Raw genomic sequence first — 20528 nt, 5'->3', positions numbered from 1 at the left:
CCTATATTTTGGGCCGTCTCGGGCTTTCCCTTCATTTTAAGGATATCTGTGCTTTATCTGTGCTTGCAAGTGTAAATTAAATGTACTATGCTTGCTACACTATAGAATACATAACCAGGAAGCTATGCTTTTCTCTACATGGACTACGAACTGGTATAATCAAAGGCCTTCCACCTAGCAAACATAAGGGTCTTTGATAGTAACCAACACTCATCCCACGAGGCATACCTTGTATGTCTTTTTAGGTTTTATAAACATTCTATTCAACATTGTGCAAAGTGCAATGATTACCTTTCACTACATCTGTAGAGTCCTGCAGGTCCATCTTCACATACACACTTCAGACTACAGTCATCAAACCATTGCTGGCCCTGAGAGTAAGCAACACCTCTGTATACACATTTACCTGAAATATCAAAAAGTGAATGGAAAAAAAAAAGCAACAACAATCCGACCAAAGAGCAGAAAACAGCCAAAGGCCACCAATGGGTCTTCAACACAGTGAGAAAATCGTGCACCCGCAGGCTGGCCTCAGCTGGCCCTTAAACAAAAATGTATACACACTTTAGGTAATACTGTGGATTCATTATTATTCGTTGGATACCATCTTTCGTGGATTTCATGGGTACAGATGAATCACGAAATTAAATGTTCAACGAATAACAAATTTTCTATAGGCTTGAATGCAGACGTCGGCAAAACCACGAAATTCAATATCCATGAAAATGCAAGTTTTCCTTAATCCACGAAAATTGGTACCCACGAAAATAAATGAATCCACAGTAGCTAGTCCTTGCATGGATTATAACAAGTTGAACTGAGCTATAGCTATAAGTATTAAGTAAACAGGAAGTGGATGAGTGATAAAATTGAAAGAGAAGCACACAGTATAGCATACATGTGATGGACTGTGAAACTCAGATCAGGAGATTGGGAAATTTTGGTCAGGAGATTAGGACTCAGATCAGGAGGTTTTTAATCGACATAAATTTTGTCGTAAATGTAACCACTGTGTGCTGTAAAAATTGTCTTTTAAAGTGTGTTTTCTTCAACTTTCCATCCAATGTATTATGTTTATAGTACCCTTGTACTTATAAATTTTCTCTATCTTTATATTCTACATGTTCAATCTAACATTCTTTTTTTTTTTTGTATGTTCTTTAAATTTTTTACTTCATCTTTTATATCATTATTCTATAGAACAATCATTGCAATCAGGACATTTGTTTAATTATCTGTAAAGAGTTTTTTTTTGCATACTCAGAAAATTTTACAAGGGTCATAGTTAATATATAAATTTCAATTTAAGCCTTGAAAGGAAGTATAGAACCCTCAAATAAATTTCAAATTATTATTTTTTTATTTGTCCTAAGACATTTAAAATCATTTAATTACCATCCTTTTATGATTATTTGTTCAATTTATATTTTATTTATATTCTTTTAAAAATTTTCATTATTTAAAGGAAAGTAACTTAAAACAGGATAAATCAAGGGAAGTAACCCAATAAATACACAAAGTTTTTATTACACAACGGCAGTTAGCCTGAGGTAAAAATCGTTGATTACCAGTATGTTTGACACCCAAGCTGACAAGTGAAGCCATATAATTATGCATGTTAATTGATTTACAGGTAAAATATAACTTCAGGTAATGTCAGTTACACCAGATGCCTGAGATGATATGTTGGGCAGAAATTTTTCATTCATGAAAAATTTCATACACAGGATTTTTTTCTCTTCAACGGGAGGTCGGGAGGAGACCCCTGAAAACGGGATTATTGTACTCCCGTCGGGAGGTTCACATGTATGGTATAGCATGAATGATGTAAAGCATAATGCTAAATTTCAAGATACACTTATTTGTAGTTCCTGAGATAAACATGACAAAAAGTGTTACTGGTAATGTGTAAGGAAATATAAGTATTCCATAAATAGAAAATGCATCACACAGAGCTGTATAGCATGCTCACGTAAAGCTTCAGACCAAAATTTCATGGAACATATGGACGGACAAAGGAATGGAAGTAAACAAGTATACCCCACCCCCCCACTTCCTTTTTCATCACAATTTTCCTGGACCTGACAGTTGGCTGCACCTCTAAATATAGATATATCAAAAATAAAAATTAGAAAAAAACAAAAAAAAATATCTGCAAAGTGATCTCACTATGCCATTGCGGATATAAATTTCAACCAAAGCCAATGAATAGAAAACAATACAGCATTTGCCTGTTTTCAATGGTAACACAGTCTTACAGGAAACGTTACTACCAAATGAAGATATGCATGAGTGCAGGCAAATATGATATGAGAGCTTCTAGTTGACCTAAATGGGTATTTTCATATGAATATGGACACTGAGGGTGCTCTAAAATCCCAAACATATTCATTGGTGTAAACTAAAAATTGAATCTAAGGATATGCATCAGATATTTCCATTCAGATGAAGTTATCTTTCTTCCTGATGTGCATGCTGTTTTATACCCAGCGGTTCATTTTTACAAGGTTAAATACGGTGGATTCATTTATTTTCATGGGTACCAATATTCGTGGCTTCAGGAACAATCATACTTTCAAGAAAACTTGATTTCTTGGTTTTTCGAAAGTCTGCATACAAGCCTATAGAAGATTTGTACTACCTAGAACATTTGAATTTGTTGTTCATCTTTATGTTAGAAATCCACGAAAAATGTCCAATGAATAATAATGAATCTACAGTAGAACAAAATAGGCTGAAAAATTTTCCGTGAATAATATAGAAGTTATCGTGATAGGTCTCACCTTTTAAGCTTGGTGCTGGTGTTGGTGTATTAGGATTAAGGGGAGGAGACAAAGTTGAACCATATGGCCCTGGTGTTGGTGTATTGTTGGTACACTGTGGTTTCTTACAACATGGATTGGAGGCATCCTTCACCAAGAAACAATTAGCTGGAATATTGGTATACCTTGTACATCTGAAAATACAGTCATTATTCTGTTTAAAAAACAAGATATGAGATTTCATAAAGTTTTATTAATTCTGAGTTGTTTTTTCTTTCCTTTCCCTATTTTTATTTGTCCATTTATATGAAGAAGCAAGAGTATTTGTCCATATGACACCACTATGGACACTATGCCCTGCTTACACCATCACATTTCCATGTTCAATGAACTGCAAAATCATGGTCAAAACATTAATTTGACATATTCTCTAAAAAGTTCACCCTCATAACAAACATGTGTACTAAGTTTTAACTTCACACATATGCAAACTATTGAAAACCAAAGCCGTAACCAGGAACAGATTCTAGAACAAATGAATTGATCGACAGGAACTATCAGCCAATTGATGATAGTCTTCGTAAATATTCTTCATAACTTGCCTTATCCCAGGATATTTTAAAACTGATATTGTATAAACATTTGTCAATTGTTATAGACTGTATGTAATATATGGATGTCTTTTCTGGTTTAATTGTCTAATTGGTTTCTGACTCTTTTAAATGTAAAGAAGTGTTGTGTTAAATGCTGAACATGTATATGTGTACTTTCTATCATTATATAGATATATATACCTTTCATTACAGACATATTTGCCAGTAGAAGCATCAGTACATTCACAAGAATAATCACAACCATCCATCCATTTTTCTCCTTGTTTGTATTGTTTACTCTTGTACAAACAGAAGGCTGGAAGATTGAAAATGTCAATTTAACTTAAAACATGTAAAGAGATTTTGTCACTGAAATTAAAGTCAATTTTTATCCTAGTTAAGAATAGCAAGAAAGATAGTTTTAATATTGCTTTTATTCTTTTTTCAATACCAATTAAATAAATTTCAAATTTTAATCCGAGATAACAATTTCATTGCTTCTACATTACATGTACTGATGAAAAAGATGGTGTTGCCTGATAAAGGATTTTATTTTTCGTTGATAATTTTTCATATCATGCTACTCGCATAATATTGGATTTTCTCAGTCAGTAGAACTTCTGTACGACATGTATGACATCATAATACTATGTCATTGATGTTGCCTAGGAAAATAGCAATAAACAGATTACCCATAGTCTTTCAAACTTGGGGTGTTTCTCTGCTACATCATCAAGGGCTATCACCCTTCGATGAGATTGTAGCGAAGAATCTCCCTCTCGTTTGAAGAATCATTGATAATCTATAATTATTGTACATATCTTATTAGGGAAATTAAGATAATGTATTTATAGGGATTGTCTGGAATGAGAAGAATACGATATTCTTTTAGAGGTGCAATTAGGAGATAACTGTATTGAATTTTAAGCTCTGACGCCATCAATTGGTGATTTGTTTAAGTTTACTGGTGACACGTTATCTCCATTCTAATGTAACTGACAGAAAACAATGTCAAATCATACATTTAAAATATGTCAATCGTCATCTGAGCTTGCGCGTACATTTCCATAGCATCAATTGCCATGAAAAAATTGGTGACGTTATCCAATCAATGTGAACGTTACAAACGATTAGAATAAGTGTTCATACTGAGTAAAGGAGGAGATACAGATGATCCAGGCTTTGGTGTTGGAATGTTGATATTTCCACTGATCTTGCCTGGAGCCAAGGTAGGAACCTGGTTAGGGGCACCAGTAGGAGATGGACACTGTGGTACCAGACAACATGGATCTTTAGGATCAGATACCATCTTACAATCTGCTGAACTCATTGGATATGTTGGACACCTGTAAACAGAAATTAAAATAAATTGTCAAAAAAATAATTGTTTTTAGCTAAAGCTCATACCGCACATAAACAAACGATTGTTTGTAAAAAATTTTGTAATCATAAATAAATTATGCATAAAAGATTGCTAATTCAAAATCCCTTTTGATTTTTCTATCAACTGAAATCAATTTAGTTATTTTCCTAACAAAATATATAACATGGGTTATTCTTCTCCATATTGGATCCTCTTTTCTATACAGTAGATTTTTCCTCTGGAAGGATGTATTATGGATTATTTTCCTCTGGTACAATTTTTCTTTAGAATAATTTCCAGTGGACACCCTCTTAGCCAGGAGGTCTACCCCCTTAAAAAAATACTATTGAAGTTGAGATCAAGATCTTTTCTTCCAGAAGGATATATTCATGGACTATTTGCCTTGATAATTAGGATGATTTATTCATGTATTAAACAGGTAAAGATACGATCAGCTCATTTTCAATTTTTAAAAGATTGTATTTCAAATTTAAATTTTTAACACTGAATTTCACTGAATTGGAAACATTTTATTAAAAATTTCAGTGTGTTATCAGCTTCTTTTTTACTCAATACAAATCATATACCCTGGATTATTTCATTTTTGTTATCCTTCAGCTGTACCTCAATTTTTGAATTTTTTACTTATCATGTCTGTTTGTTTTGTTCACACATCGTTGTCAATGGACTGTCATACAAAAAAAAGTAAAATCACAAAAATACTGAACTCCGAGGAAAATTCAAAAAGGAAAGTCCCTAATCAACTCATATTCCTGACTTGGTACAGGCATTTTCTTATGTAGAAAATTGTGGATTGAACCTGGTTTTATAGCTCGCCAAACCTCTCACTTGTATGACAGTCGCATCAAAATCAACTATATTGACAATTGAGAGGTTTAGCTAGCTATAAAACCAGGTTTAATCTACTATTTTCTACATAAGAAAATGCCTGTATCAAGTCAGGAATATGACAGTTGTTATCAATTCATTTGATGTGTTTGAGCTTTTGATTTTGCCATTTGATTATAGACTTTCCATTTTGAATTTTCCTCAGAGTTCTGTATTTTTGTTATTTTACTTTTTTTGACAGTCAGTCATTGTAACTTTTGTGGACTTCAATGAAGTACCTTTCACTACATGTATAAACTCCTCTAGAAGAATCGTCACATCTGCATCTGTACGTACAACCATCCACCCAAGTCTGACTTTGGATGTACTTAGCTCCTCTGTAGGAACAATACTCTGGAAAAAAATCAAAATACTTTCATGTATAAATTTTTAAAACAGACTTCATTTCTACTGTGATAAGTTATTTGATATCTCAGTAACACTGCATTTTCAAATAAAATAAATTAATATCATTATACTTTACATGTATATATATTTTTATACATAATACATAATTCGATTGTGTAAAACATTATTAAGAGACATAAACCTATGATTAACTGATGAATAACCTACTTCAGTCTCTTTGTTTGTACAATAAATATCTCCCATCAAAATGACATCACTGGCGTCTGTTGACAAAATGGCAACATACATTTCTGGAAATTTATTTGGCTATTGTGCAAAAAAAGATCTTGATAGACTTAACAGACTTTTCAGGGCCACTAATATATTTTAAAATGAGTTTAGATTTGTTTGACATAAGGGCCAAGTGAAAAATGGAACAATGAACAAATTCAATGAAAATGTCAGCAAGATAATTCTAAAACAAGTGAAACTGCGAGCTACTGCTCACTGATGATACCCCCTCCAAAATACTTGACGATAAACAGGAAGTTGTTGAGTGATAAATCTGAAAAAGCATCACAACTGACTTAAATAAACGGACGGACAGACAGAGGTAAAACAGAATACCCCCACTTTTTTAAAGCGGGGGTAATTAATTAGGCTTGTGTATCTTTATTAAAGTGATCTTCATTCGAAGGCACTCCAACTGTTTGCTGGGTAAATATAAAACCAAAGTTGCCCTAAGAAGCAGTGAATAGCCAAAATTGCCAGACCTTTCAGATTATTTCACTTCCGACTGCAACTTTAATCTGACAAGAGAATTCAACCTTAATTTGAGTAAAATTTAATTACTTACTTTGCAAATTGACTGCTAAGATGTATCATTAAAAATTGAGACGGGATTAAAGACCAAAGAGGCCCAGGAGCAAAAATAACCCTTATAGGCTCAATAGAATGGAGCAGAATCCTTCTTGTAATTTTTCTTGTACAGCTCTAAAATAGATATTTAAAAAAAAAATCATTTATGATCCTTATGGAAATAAAAACAAATTTGATGAAGAATTTAAATTACATACGCATATTGGGTGCCAGTGTTGGTATAGGATTTGGTGATTGGGTCTGGTTACCACTGATACTTGCTGTTGTAGCTGTAAAGTCACAATCTGGTTTCTTACAACAGGGATTAGTGAAGTCAGTTACCAGTTTACACTGTGGTGGAACATCATTGTAACGAGGACACCTGTCAACAGAAGAAATGATCAAATTCAAGGTTTAACATTCTGTAATCAACAAAAATTATCTATGTATCTATAAGTCATTGTTTTCATATCAATAAATAGAAATATGGGTTAAAATGAGACTGCAACCAAACAACACAACAAAATCAAAGCATCGTTGATGTTGTGATCCAGCCATATTCATAGCTAGTCTGATATTCTTTCTGACCATACTTTTTTCTAATTTTTCTCTCTTTTCATGTCCAATCTTACTGTAAAATTTCTATGTTATTGTCCAAAGGTAGGTGATTTCGCAATATTGATGCAAATATAAATATATATATACTGATCTTTCAATTTTAGACTCTGTCAGATTTTATTTTTGACAAGAATGGAAAGGAAAATCGTCAAACAAGTAATATGTTTTTTATATGCCATTAATAATTATAGGTTTTAATAATTTCCAGAAAGAGGCCTTATAAATGCACTTTCTCAACAACAAAAATTAAAAAAAATAATAACTATTTTTTATCTAAATTGGTGTTCATTCTTCATTAAGAAAAAATACATTTCCTGTATTCAAATCTGAATGTACAAATACCTAATGCTGAGATATTTCCAATTACTGTTAAATAGCAATATAATGGGATATAAATGTAAAACAAACAAATAAATTGTATTGCAGAAAATGCTCAGGTAAGAGTTATGCCATTTTGTTTAATATTTCAACCAAATTTCTGATAATTGTAACTAATTAATTGGAACTTGCTTATTGACTTATGTCAGATGATAATGGCACTGATTTTACAAGTAAAATAAAATTTGCTTGCATTTTTTATACATATTTTTTTTCATTTTAAGTATTTTCTTTGAGAAAAAAAACACATCAGAATAATCATTCAGCTAGCTAGCAAAATTAACAGAATATTTTAATGTAATGTAGATCAAAATAAATAATACATTTGTAGGTTTACTATTGAGGTCAAGAATGTGTGTATTCAGTTAGGTGTGTCATAAATTGTGTCTATTTAATTATGTAACAGGTCATGAGATATTAACTGTTTTGAATTAAGCCTGGGGATGTTTCTAATTAATACTTATTTGAAAATCATGACAGTTAATAATCATTCTGACTCTTACTTGCCTATGGAAAGAATTGGAGTAATACCATTTCAAAAAAGTTTGGGAATCAACTTAGATATATTAATACACATGTTGACCTACATTTCATTGAACAATAATTTACACAAGCACAAGATACTTATATAATACTTTCAAAATTCTTATCAACTGATTCAATTGATGTACAAATACTTTTTCAAATTAATTCATAAATAGTAAATCATCATAAATTTTGATTAAGAAAGGAACTATATGCAAGTGTATATCTAAAATAAAGTCACTATTCGACCGATCTTTTCTTAATTTAAGGGCAAATAACATGTCAAAAGATTGCAGTTGATGATTAAAATGGTGTAGAAAGTTTCTGCAAGTCATAAAAACACATAATTAGTTTCATGATATGTCTTCAACTTAGTATTCTGCACCATCTCCAAAACCAGAGTGATCGCATAGATCCAGCATGGCTGAATCAATAAAAAAATGTACCTTTCTCTCACACATGCTTGTTGAATTACATTAGACATGGCTATGAGCCAATACTGAGTATAATTTAGGACCTTACTGTAGGGTGTGAGCTATTTAATTCAGAACTAGAGACTTTCAAGCATCTGGTAAAATAATAAACAGCAATGAAAAGACGTTTCCATTGATGTACTATCAATGAAAAGACGTTTCCATTAATGTTCTATAAATATTTTCCTGTTGACCATCAATTTAAGTAATACTTGCACATAATAATCTCTGAATTCTAGTTTAATGCCTCATGTATATCCACCTCCTATGAAAATAAGGAGATGTGGTACGATTGCAAATGAGAAACTATCTAACAAAGGACAAATGATGAGGTTGTAAACAGCTACAGGTCACCTTACCTCTTTTCCAAGAGAGGGTAATTTACTAAAATGACAAAACAAACAAAGGCAAACTTAAAATTTAAAAGAAGAAATATATACAGCTAGCTACAGAAAGAGTATGTTGGGTGTCATGTTTACATGAATAAACACTTACATGTCTGTACATTCATAGTAACCTCTGGAGGCATCTTTACATTCACAGTTAAAATCACATCCATCAGCCCATTTCTGTCCCTGTGTATACTGCCTACCTTTGTATGTACACTTCCCTACAAATCAATAACCAAATATAAAACTAATGTACATAAAACTTTCAAATATTGCAGCAAAATTAATGGTATAATATATTTCATTTAATTATTTATTGAATTTCTATTTAAGGGGGAACCTTTTTTTTCACTCTCATTTTCATCCAGTTATGAATGCAGTGGCGGATCTAGGGGGGGGGGGGGGGGGGGTTGAAACCCCCCTTTTTTGACGATCAAAGCATTTGAATGGGGACATATAGTTGGAACCCCCCCTTTTAAAAATGGCTGGATCCGCCCCTGGAATGTGTATGTAATTGTGTCTTTGCGGTAATAAAATTACCTACATTATAGTCTTTAAAGGTTTTTGTGTTTATAGTAAATCAATAATTTTATTTTAAAACAATATTTGGAAACTACTTGTTAGGCATATCTGAAACCTTGTATAAATTGTAATATCTTGCCTGCTGTTCCATGATCTACACCTTGGTATACACCAGAAGGTGCAGGGGTAGGTACTTTTCCTGTCCCTGTAGAAACTGTTACATTCCCAACAGGTGCACATTGTGGCATCTGACAACATGATGGATCATTTGGATCAGGAACAAATTTACAGTTAGGGTTAATATTCTGGTATGTTGGACATCTGAAATCAAGTGTCATATCAGTTGGAAATAGAACAGGATTATATCGGTAGTAAAAAATTACACACATTGGAAAATAATTAAGTTCATTTTTTATAGTATTATGATAGCTGCAATTGTCAATATATTTAAAACAAAAATGTGTCTATAGTAAATGGATGCCCCACTCGCACTATCATTTTCTATGTTCAGTGGACCGTGAAATTGGGGTCAAAACTCTAATTTGGCATTAAAATTAGAAATATCACATCTTAGGGAATGTGTGTACTAAGTTTCAAGTTGATTGGACTTCAACTTCATCAAAAACTACCTTGACCAAAAACTTTAACCTAAAGTGGGACAGACGGATGGACAAACGAACGAACAAACCAGAAAACATAATGCCCCTACTACTATCGTAGGTGGGGCATAAAAATTGAATATAAAAGATAATACCAAAGTAGAACTTGGCTGTTTAAAGAGGCATAACTTTTTTAATGACACGGATTTAATTAAGGATGTAAACCAAGCTGAAAGTTGACAATTCACAAAACAAATGGGTACATTATTTTTTTCATTGAAGCCCAAATTAGTTTAGCTGGTCAAAGTCTGAAACTGATAGACCATATAACAGTTTGTTTGATTGACTTTGTGGGTTATCATTGATCTTTATTTTAAATTTAGATTTAGATTTAGATGATGATGATGGATGGCAGTTTTATGTCCAGCGGCAAATTAAATGCATATTCAGGACAAGAATGTCAATGTAATATGGATATTAACCCTGCTTTGTACTAGACCAACACACTGAGCCAGATTTTTAACATGCTAGTTTTGAGATGAAGAACCATGATGAAAGCACTGTTCCTTTGCTTTTTGTGTTTTTTTTGCTGTGCATGTACTGATTTTGTGTCATGGATGGATACCCCATATCCTTTGTTTTTCTATTAGTTCACAAAGTAATGTTCAGTGCACAGGAAGACATGTCACCTTACCCAGACACATTATTCTTACTCAGACCCAACCAGTCTTTGCTCTTACGCCATAATGCTGTGTGCTTAGGGGGGAAGCAGCAAATACCAATTTCTAAGCCTTTGATTTGACCCGGCTGAGGTTTGAATCAACAACCAACCGCACTAGAGGCGAACACTCTACCACGAAAACAACAGAGGTGGTTCTATCTTTACTTTAGTAATTACATATTAACAAAGATTAGTGACGTACCTCTGCATACACCTGTAAACTCCACCGAGAGCATTTTCACATGTACATCTGTAACTACATCCATCGTACCATGACTGACCCTGGGAATACTTCACACCACCATATTCACAGTAATCTGTTAAAAAACATGTCATCAACAGTCATATATACATAGAAAAAGACAAATATTAAAACTGTTCTTCATTTCCAAAGGACATATCTTATTAAGCTTATGTTAAGGACACCCTTGTTTGACTATGCAGGAGGTAAATATATACAGTCATATCCCTTTGAATGGAGACATCCAATCTAATGTTCCATGTTAGAAGAGTGTCATACTATGTGCAGACTAAAAAAAACCCTTGCATTAACTCTCTGAATGTTCAAAAGATAACCTTAATCAAATCATAGGGGCCTTTCTTCCTTTTCAAGCAGTAGTTGATTCTAACCCATTTTTCCAAGTGAACAAATGTCAAGAACCTATCTCATTGATTTAGTGTTTATTTTGTACAAAATCTTTGCAACTTGACACTAAAATGTTTTCTGTATCCTTTTCCAAAGCCTGTAATTAATTTTCTGAACCACTGGTAGATTCTATTCTAATCTATTTCATAAATTATCTTTAATATTCTAAACTTGGTCTGTTGTAAACAAAGAAAATAATTTGCAATAAAATCCAATGTTATATACCTCATTACTTTGGCTTGTTTGATTGATAAAATTATAATGCCAGTACCCCCTCTCTCTTCTATTTTCTTTTTGATTTGTCATCATAAAATTTAGACTGTTTTTTTAATGCGATTCTTATCTCAAGTGCACTAATCTTCATTTTTATGGTTTCCAATAAAAAAGGTTTGACGTGTGTCAAAAACAAGATAAAACAAACCTGTAGCTGGCTTTGCCGTTGATATAAGTCCAATCTGTGTGACAAAATTTATAGGGAATTCACATTTAGGTATTTTACAGCAAGGATTAGATGGATCCTTTACCAAATAGCAATAAGGCTGTGGCAAGTTACCAAAGTGAACACATCTGAAATATACATAGTATCATGCTTTATTAATTCTAAATGATAAGGAATGTAATCAAAATTATATGTTGTAAAACAGTCCACAAATTGTTAAATATCTATGCGTCAAAAAAAGTAAAGGTTTTAAGTGTGAAAATAATATTCCATTATAAAATTCCATTTATCTTCAATTTGTACATTTTCCCTTTGATCCTACTGTCTAATATTGTTTTCTAAAACACAAACAGGATGTGACACTAGAAAATATTAGGCAATGATGTCAAGTAACAATACAGCAATGTCACAATTTTTATATCTATTTGTCAGTTAATCAATGAAATGCACAAGATGTCATACATAAAAAAGAACAATGTTTTTTGTAAGCAAAAAAAAAAAAAAAATAAGATGTTTCTAGATGTTTGACCTAATTTCTTATTCTCGACTTTGCAGGTTTTGCTAGATAATCTTGCTGAAAAAAACAATATCAAAAACATAAATAATTTAATATATAGGTTACCTGTATTGAGCCAAGTTTATAGAAATTGCTCGTCATAAAAACTCAGACCACCATGAAGATTGGTTGTCCTACAGAAAAGTAATATGTTCTTGTGGTCTCTTTGAAATATTGGTTTTATTCTAAATTTTTAAGAATAAATTCTCATATGCATGGAAGATTTGATTGTTTTATGATATATATACATATTTACTTTTCTACACATTTGTAGTAACCAGTTCTTGAATCAGAACACACACAAGTAAAGTCACATCCTTCATCCCAAGTTTCTGCCTGTGTATATCTTCTGCCCTTATACAGACAATATCCTGTAAAATATGAGCAAATGGAGAAAAATGTGTTGGTAATAAGTTACTCTGGTAAAAACTGATCATATACTCATATTACCTGAACACTAAAAATGACAAAAAAATTAAACCTTTATTGAAATTTTGCACATTTGGTCATTTCACTGCGTAACAATGACAGATACAGTAATAGTTTGGCTGAATTAATATTGCACGACAACATATTGATTCTTTCATTAAAATCAAAGATCTTATCACTTTAAAGAAGGCATATTGGATTTGACAGAATTAATATTACAGGACAACTGTTTTAAGTCTTTTGTTAAAATTAAAAGTTGCATATAATTTTAAAGGAAGGTTTAATAGTATATTTGACAGACTTGACAACTACTTACCAATACCACCTGATATACCAGTAGCTGCAGTTGGTGGTAAAGGAGTTAAACCAGTTGGGTACAGGGTAACAGATCCTGCATTTATTGTGTGGTTCAACAAATCTCCTATTGATGGAGGTTTAACTTGTCCACTTCCTGTTACTGCTGGTTGAAATTGTGGGATAGGAACAAAAGTCTGTCCTGTGAATGGATCATAAGCACAAACAGGTGCCTTACAGCAGGGTTCATTAGGATCAGTTTCCATGTGACATGAAGCTGGGATGGATCCATAAGTAGGGCACCTATAAAATCCAAATTGCATATAATATAAATAAGAAGATGTGGTATGAGTGCCAATGAGACAAATATCCATCCAAGTCACAATGTATAAAAAGTAAACAATTATAGGATGTAAGCATATTTATCACATCAAATATACAGTTACAGCAAGATATTAATTAAAGTGACCTGAAATCACTGATGATATGTCCATAATTGTATATCTGTCTCCCAATGGTACCTTGGTGTTTACCTTGGTGATATGTGATATGGTGATAGGTGGGATCTCATTAATGTTCCTCAGTGAAAAATTGTCTTCCCTGGGTACCTTGGTTAAAGGAGCTTGCTGTTTGATGTTCTTCATTGTGAAATTGTCTCTCTTGGATACATTAGTTAAAAGTGGATAGATGATTAATGTTTCTCATTGTGATGTTGTCTCCCCTAGGTACCATAGTTAAAGTGGATAGATGATTAATGTATCTCATTGTGATGTTGTATCCCCTAGGTACCATAGTTAAAGTGGTTAGATGATTAATGTTTCTCATTATTAAGTTATCTCCCTTGTACCATGACTAAAGGATATATACCTGATTAATGTTTCTCATTGTGATGTTGTCTCCCTTGGGTATCGTAGATAAAGGAGATAGTTGATCAATGTTTCTCATTGCAAAGTTATCTCCCTTGTACCTTGACTAAAGGATATAAATGATCAATGTTTCTCATTGTGATGTTGTCTGGCCTGGGTAATGTGGTTAAAGGGGATAGTTGATTTATGTTTTTCATTGTGAAAATTCTTATCTTATTTCTATCAAACCTTGTGGTCTTCCATTAAGCAACTGAAATTAAATCTAAATTTGTTATGAAAGGAAGCCCCTTTAAATTACAAAACTTATAACATGAAAAGCAGTATATGGAGTCTGAGCCTTATTATGCCTTCCCTTCTCCCTGTCTAATAGCTCTTTAAAAGTGTGGGGACCACTGATAGGACCAATTATGCAAGATTCCACCTTCAAATTAGATAGATATGCCAGCACCTTAGAGGACACAAAATGAGCAACAAATCAGGAAAATGTGTGTCCATGGAGCGAATTTATCAAACGCTACACATCATCTGTAACTGTTGACCTTTCTCCCCCTCTCTTGATTTACATTCTGTGGGGAACCCAGAGTTGCATCGGCGACGAGATTTTGATTATTAAATGTCAGCCCCATACATTAAAGTTAAAATGATCTAAAATGGAAAGATTTCATAACAATTACATTCCTAAGGCCAAAGAGCCTAAATTAAATAGCTCCAGAATTGAAAACCTGAGTTTATAAAAAAGAAGGTCAAAATAGGAAATATTTCCTTTAAACGGGAGACTGAATTCACATGGTTAAAAAATGTTGACAGTGGAATGTATTGTGAAATATGTAAACAGTACGAAAATGTTCTATTACCATTCTTCCTTATTACCTTACTTTAGATCTAGAATCTTATTACACAGTTAAAACAGTACTACATCTAGGACAACCAATGTTTTTTTTCTCAATTTTATAGGGCCAGTAAAAGTCTGGAAGGACAAGTTAATTTAGAAAGGAGTAAGCCCGCTTGGCCAGTTATATTAAAATCTTAATTTCTATCCCTGTGTCTCATTGCCAATCAACAAGGAACATTCTTACATCAGCCAAAGCTTATTGAAAGACACAAAGCAATTTTCATTTTTGAATAAAAATCTTACTTGAGTCTACAAGAATATGTGGCAGTTACTGCATTGGTACATAAACAGGAGAAATCACAGCCATCTTCCCATGCTTGGTCCTGTACATATAGCTGTCCTTTGTATAAACATCCAGCTGTAAGCAGAAAATTACACTGACAAAACTGTCCTTCAGCATAGGGACTTGTCAACAGGTAATAAAGCTGTAATACACTTCTATGTGCATTTTTATAAATAATGTGTATCCCTATTGTTAAATATCTGATCTGTAGAAAAGTCCCTATGTACTTGATTTGATTTTACATGGTTTTACTGATTACCTTCAGTTTTACACATAGAAGGGTAAAAGAAAAAAAATGATTTCCAATGCCACATTTTTTTCATAAACAACCTTCATAGTTTACACAATAGAAGAAGACAGAATTATGGACTCAATTATAAGATGTTTTTTTTTCATGTGACTAAAAGTTTTTAAAAGTAACTATTCATATTGCTTTTCTACCTAAAAATTTACCACTCTTTACTCTACTGATTATCATCTGTCTTTGAAATTTGATGAATATAAACAGAGATTTTAGATCTACTAATTTAAAAATGATACTATTTTTCATTTACTTACGTAATCTTGGTGCTACAAAGCCTGTTCCTCCTGAACCAGGGACTGGAGTTGTCCCAGTCAGACCAGTTGGTAGTACATACTGCATTGATCCCGATGGTCGTAACACATGTATTAATCCTCCGTTTCCTATAGACTTTAGATTGGTTGTAGAGGTGACAAAAGATCCACTATCACATTCCATTATCGGACAACACTCTCCATTACGTCTCACCTCTTGGCACCCATTTGGCATATTGTTGTATTTTGGACATCTACAAAAGTTTTTTACTTCATCTATATATGAGAATAAAATTGATATATTTTTAAAAAGAAATGAATTTCATATGTCAATGCAAGAGGTTGATGAGAAGCTTTTATTTGTTTTGTGCCATCCAGTTTCCTTTCATTGTAGAAAGTATGAACTAGAATATTGGTTCTACAAATTTAAATTTCTACAAGAAAATTTCTTCAGTACATCACAATTATATATCTGCAAAAAATAATAAATATGAGAGTACATTTTATACTCTGACATACAATATACTAGATATATTTATATGGCACTTTTTAATATTAAGTCACACCAAGCTGACTTGACTAGAATTGTATTTTAATAATAGTTTCTAAATGCAGATAACCATGTTAATGATCTATTACTTTATACAAGATCCCATTTATATAAAAGTTTGATAACAATTTGGTGAAAATGTTAAAACTTTATAAGAAACAAATATTACAAAATTGCATTACTTTTTTTTCTTCATTTGCCAGACTTCAAGTCAAGTAATTAAAACTTGGTATCCATACACCTGTAATATCCATGCACAGCATTCTCACAAGTACAATACTAACAAGTCCATAAAAAGCATTCTTACAAGTACAATAATTACATGTCTGTACACCTATCATATCCATACACAGCATTCTCACAAGTACAATACTTACATGTTCGTACACCTGTCATATCCATACACAGCATTCTCACAAGTACAATACTTACATGTCCGTACACCTGTCATATCCATATACAGCATTCTCACAAGTACAATACTTACATGTCCGTACACCTGTCATATCCATACACAGCATTCTCACAAGTACAATACTTACATGTTCGTACACCTGTCATATCCATACACAGCACAGGGGTTAAAAAATCCACTAGCCCGACGCCCGGTACTAGACTTTTACACTTCGGGCAATTAAAACTTGTAACCGAATATGCCCGACGAACTAGTAACAAACAATTCTTGGCATTTCCAAAATAGTAAGTGGAAAATCCCCTCATCACTATTCTATCTTAGCCAATCAGATTCAATTACGTAAGTCATCCGGGATTCCAAGAATTTGAACCGATTTTGTACATGTTTTAAAAATAGAACAACTAACTCTGGGTGGACCGGTATCATGTATTGATCGCAATTCACGTACTTTCAATATCAATTTCTCAGTACAGGGGGTATTGTACATTGCTTATGCCGAGATTTTCAATTAATGGTACTTGGGTGTATGATGTAATGATCGATATTGACCTGTCTTGTCGGACAGCTGTTAATTTGAGCTTGAAACCTGGGACTATTATACTAATATGTATGTTAGTATAATAGTCCCAGTTGAAACCATGCACAAATTATTTCTAAACATCTAAGTACGGCCACCATAGGAACTTTGTCAGTTTCAAAACGAAAAACGGTAGATGAAGGGGGTAATGAGGCTGAAAATTTATCCCAAAAAATGCCAAATACGACCAGGAAAAGCGGAAAAAAACATTTATAGTGTCATGGACAGAAAGATTCCCCATGGGCAAGGTCGACTGTTACTGATGATAAACAAGAGATGATGTTTTGTGAATATTGCCGTTATTTTCCTGATCACGCTGATAAAAAGTCTGCTTGTATGTGGGAACAACAAATATACGAATTGAACCACTGGTTTCACATGACAAGATCAATGAACATGTTTTCTGTGCCCGAATATATTTAACAACCCATAGTACAAGGGATATCCAAAAAGATGTCTAGAGATCCTTGTTATATAATTAATAAAACAAAAATTTATTTGATTTATTTTATCAAATACCGTGTATAATGCCGCATTCAAAACAAGGGACACCCACTCTAAATTTGTAAGGTATACTCGGGCTAGCAGGTCAGTTTTGATGGGCTAGCAGCTCTTTCAACAGGGCTAGTAAAATCCTGCTACCAATAAGTCCTGGGCTAGTGAGCTGTGACAAATTTTTTTAACCCCTGCAGCATTCTCACAAGTACAATACTTACATGTCCGTACACCTGTCATATCCATACACATCATTCTCACAAGTACCGTTAAAAGGCTTGTATAGTCCGCGGTTTTATTCTTCAAAATTGACCCTGACAGCAGGGGTGCGGACTATAGAGTACAATAAGCAAGAAATAAGAGAGAAAATTTCAATTTCGCGATGTGGTTTGTTTACGTTCCGCCATGTTTGTTATTGACATTGTAGAGGGCGCTCTTATCATTTTTCAAACCAATAATTTTACCCAATCCATATTAATAAGTTATTTTTATTCAATATCAAATTAATACTGATAAATTTAAAAATTAAATGCTTCATTACAAAATTCTTGTTTCTTTTCAATGCATTGCTAAATATAAACTGGTATCTGCTTGAATGAAATCGTAAAAAAAAGTAAAAAAAGACAACCGTAAACCAGCTTACGATGTGTAAACTACAAAACGTAATCGGTTATTATTCGTTCCGTTTTGGTGTCTCCTATTGACAAATATGTTTTGTATTAGCTTAAGACCCTTCAAACATTAATTTGATAGATATATTAAACACTGTTTTACATAAGGAGGGAACTGTTTTACTTTTAAAGTCGTATTATAGTGATATCTATTATATACGGATTTCGACTCTCACCGGGTTTTTTCATCTTTTACACGTGCTTTTCAAACTTCCGGTTTAAACATACACAAGTTTCTAAATTGTTTTTTGTGTGATTTAGACTTATTTTAACCAGCGTGAAGTGTTTTAGAAAACTTTTACAAGCAGTTTCAGCTTCTGTTTGGTGATGAAAAATAGGGTTTTCCAAGAAAATACCGCAAACGATTTAAAATTACCGGAGTTTCATTAGACCTTTTCTAACAGTTACAAAAAGTTTTTTTACCTGAAATTTCGTGGTGAGAAGGGGGTGCGGACTATGTACCAGTGCGAACTATACAAGCCCGATTACGGTACAATACTTACATGTCTGTACACCTGTAATATCCATACACAACATTCTCACACGTACAATACTTACATGTCTGTACACCTGTAATATCCATACACAACATTCTCACACGTACAATACTTACATGTCTGTACACCTGTAATATCCATACACAGCGTTTTCACAGGTACAATAAGTATGACATCCAACATCCCATGTTTGACCCTGACGATAATCCTTTCCTTGGTACAAGCAGGTATCTGAAAAATGTGAGAAGTTAATTTGTTAACACCACATCTTCTTACCTTATAATGAGGCTTTGTTTGTCACATTGTACAGTGAAAGTACTTTTATTTCTAAAATTTCTACTTGCATGAATATATACATCTTAGTTATATAAAGCAGCAATATTAAACATTGTGGATATTCCCAAGCATGGCAATAAGTTTTAATGTGGTGTCCTACAGATGCCTTTATACTCACTCCAAAGCATATTTTCTTGTGTGGGGGATAGTTTGTGAATAGTTTAATTCACAGAAAAAGAATTACAAATAAATACAGAAACTATATATAAAAACATGAACTGTTAACACAGAGATATATCTTGCCTTTTTGTTATTTTGATAATGCAAATGTTGAAATTAAAATTACAATACTTTAACATGCAAGTTATGCAAAATATTCTGAATGTACAGGGTCAAACAATCTCCATGGAAATGAGATGTGCCAATGCTAATACAACTGCATACCAAATACCGTTGATTTATCATAAGTCCTTCCCTTTAAACAAACCTAAACACAAATATTAACTTGTAATGTAAAAGTTTCAAAGTCAATGAACCATGATGAGGGGGTGGGGGCCATACAATCTTGCAAACCAAATATCATTGACTTAACATTAGTGGTTCATCTTAAACTGATCTAATCTTAAACTTTAACATGTAAACTATGCAAATCATCCAAAGTCAAAAGACCACAAAAGGGCCAAATAATCTCCATGGAAATGAAATGTGCAAATGCTAATATATCTGCATACAAAATATCATTGACCTACCATAAGTGGTTTCCCATAAAATGACCTAATCACAGACTAATACATTGTTGACAATGCCACAGCAGGAAACAGCATACCTATGTCTTGCTTTTTGACTCATCCAAGGTGAACAAAATTAATGACAATAAATATGTCCACTGGACATCAAGAGCAGCTCAAACTATCACATCTCCATGTTTAGTGAAATGTGAAATCCAGGTTAAACCATAATTTAGTATATCAATTCAAAAGATCACCTCACAATGAAAACAAAACTTTTATCTGATAAAGGACAGACAAATAAATTCACAGACATGAAACG

The 20528-nt window shown here is 32.9% G+C and overlaps 1 protein-coding gene across 1 annotated transcript in view; it reads right to left on the bottom strand.

The window, feature by feature from the left end:
• Positions 1–20528, bottom strand: part of LOC127701788 (uncharacterized) — a 117814-nt gene that overhangs the window by 60875 nt on the left and 36411 nt on the right. Inside the window, exons 15-29 of the mRNA XM_052205753.1 lie at positions 19319–19433; positions 16001–16251; positions 15403–15517; positions 13424–13704; positions 12935–13049; positions 12105–12250; positions 11240–11354; positions 9857–10038; positions 9302–9416; positions 7031–7194; positions 5846–5960; positions 4505–4701; positions 3557–3671; positions 2784–2956; positions 292–406 (exon numbers count right to left, since the gene is read on the bottom strand). Coding sequence (XP_052061713.1) covers positions 292–406; positions 2784–2956; positions 3557–3671; positions 4505–4701; positions 5846–5960; positions 7031–7194; positions 9302–9416; positions 9857–10038; positions 11240–11354; positions 12105–12250; positions 12935–13049; positions 13424–13704; positions 15403–15517; positions 16001–16251; positions 19319–19433 — 2314 coding nt within the window. The remainder of the gene's footprint in view (positions 1–291; positions 407–2783; positions 2957–3556; positions 3672–4504; positions 4702–5845; positions 5961–7030; positions 7195–9301; positions 9417–9856; positions 10039–11239; positions 11355–12104; positions 12251–12934; positions 13050–13423; positions 13705–15402; positions 15518–16000; positions 16252–19318; positions 19434–20528) is intronic.

Source organism: Mytilus californianus, unplaced genomic scaffold (assembly GCF_021869535.1).
Source record: "Mytilus californianus isolate M0D057914Y unplaced genomic scaffold, xbMytCali1.0.p SCAF_5, whole genome shotgun sequence".
Taxonomy (NCBI): Eukaryota; Metazoa; Mollusca; class Bivalvia; order Mytilida; family Mytilidae; genus Mytilus; species Mytilus californianus.
The sequence above is the reverse complement of the archived record's forward strand: the minus strand, read 5'-3'. Positions and strand labels throughout refer to the sequence as shown.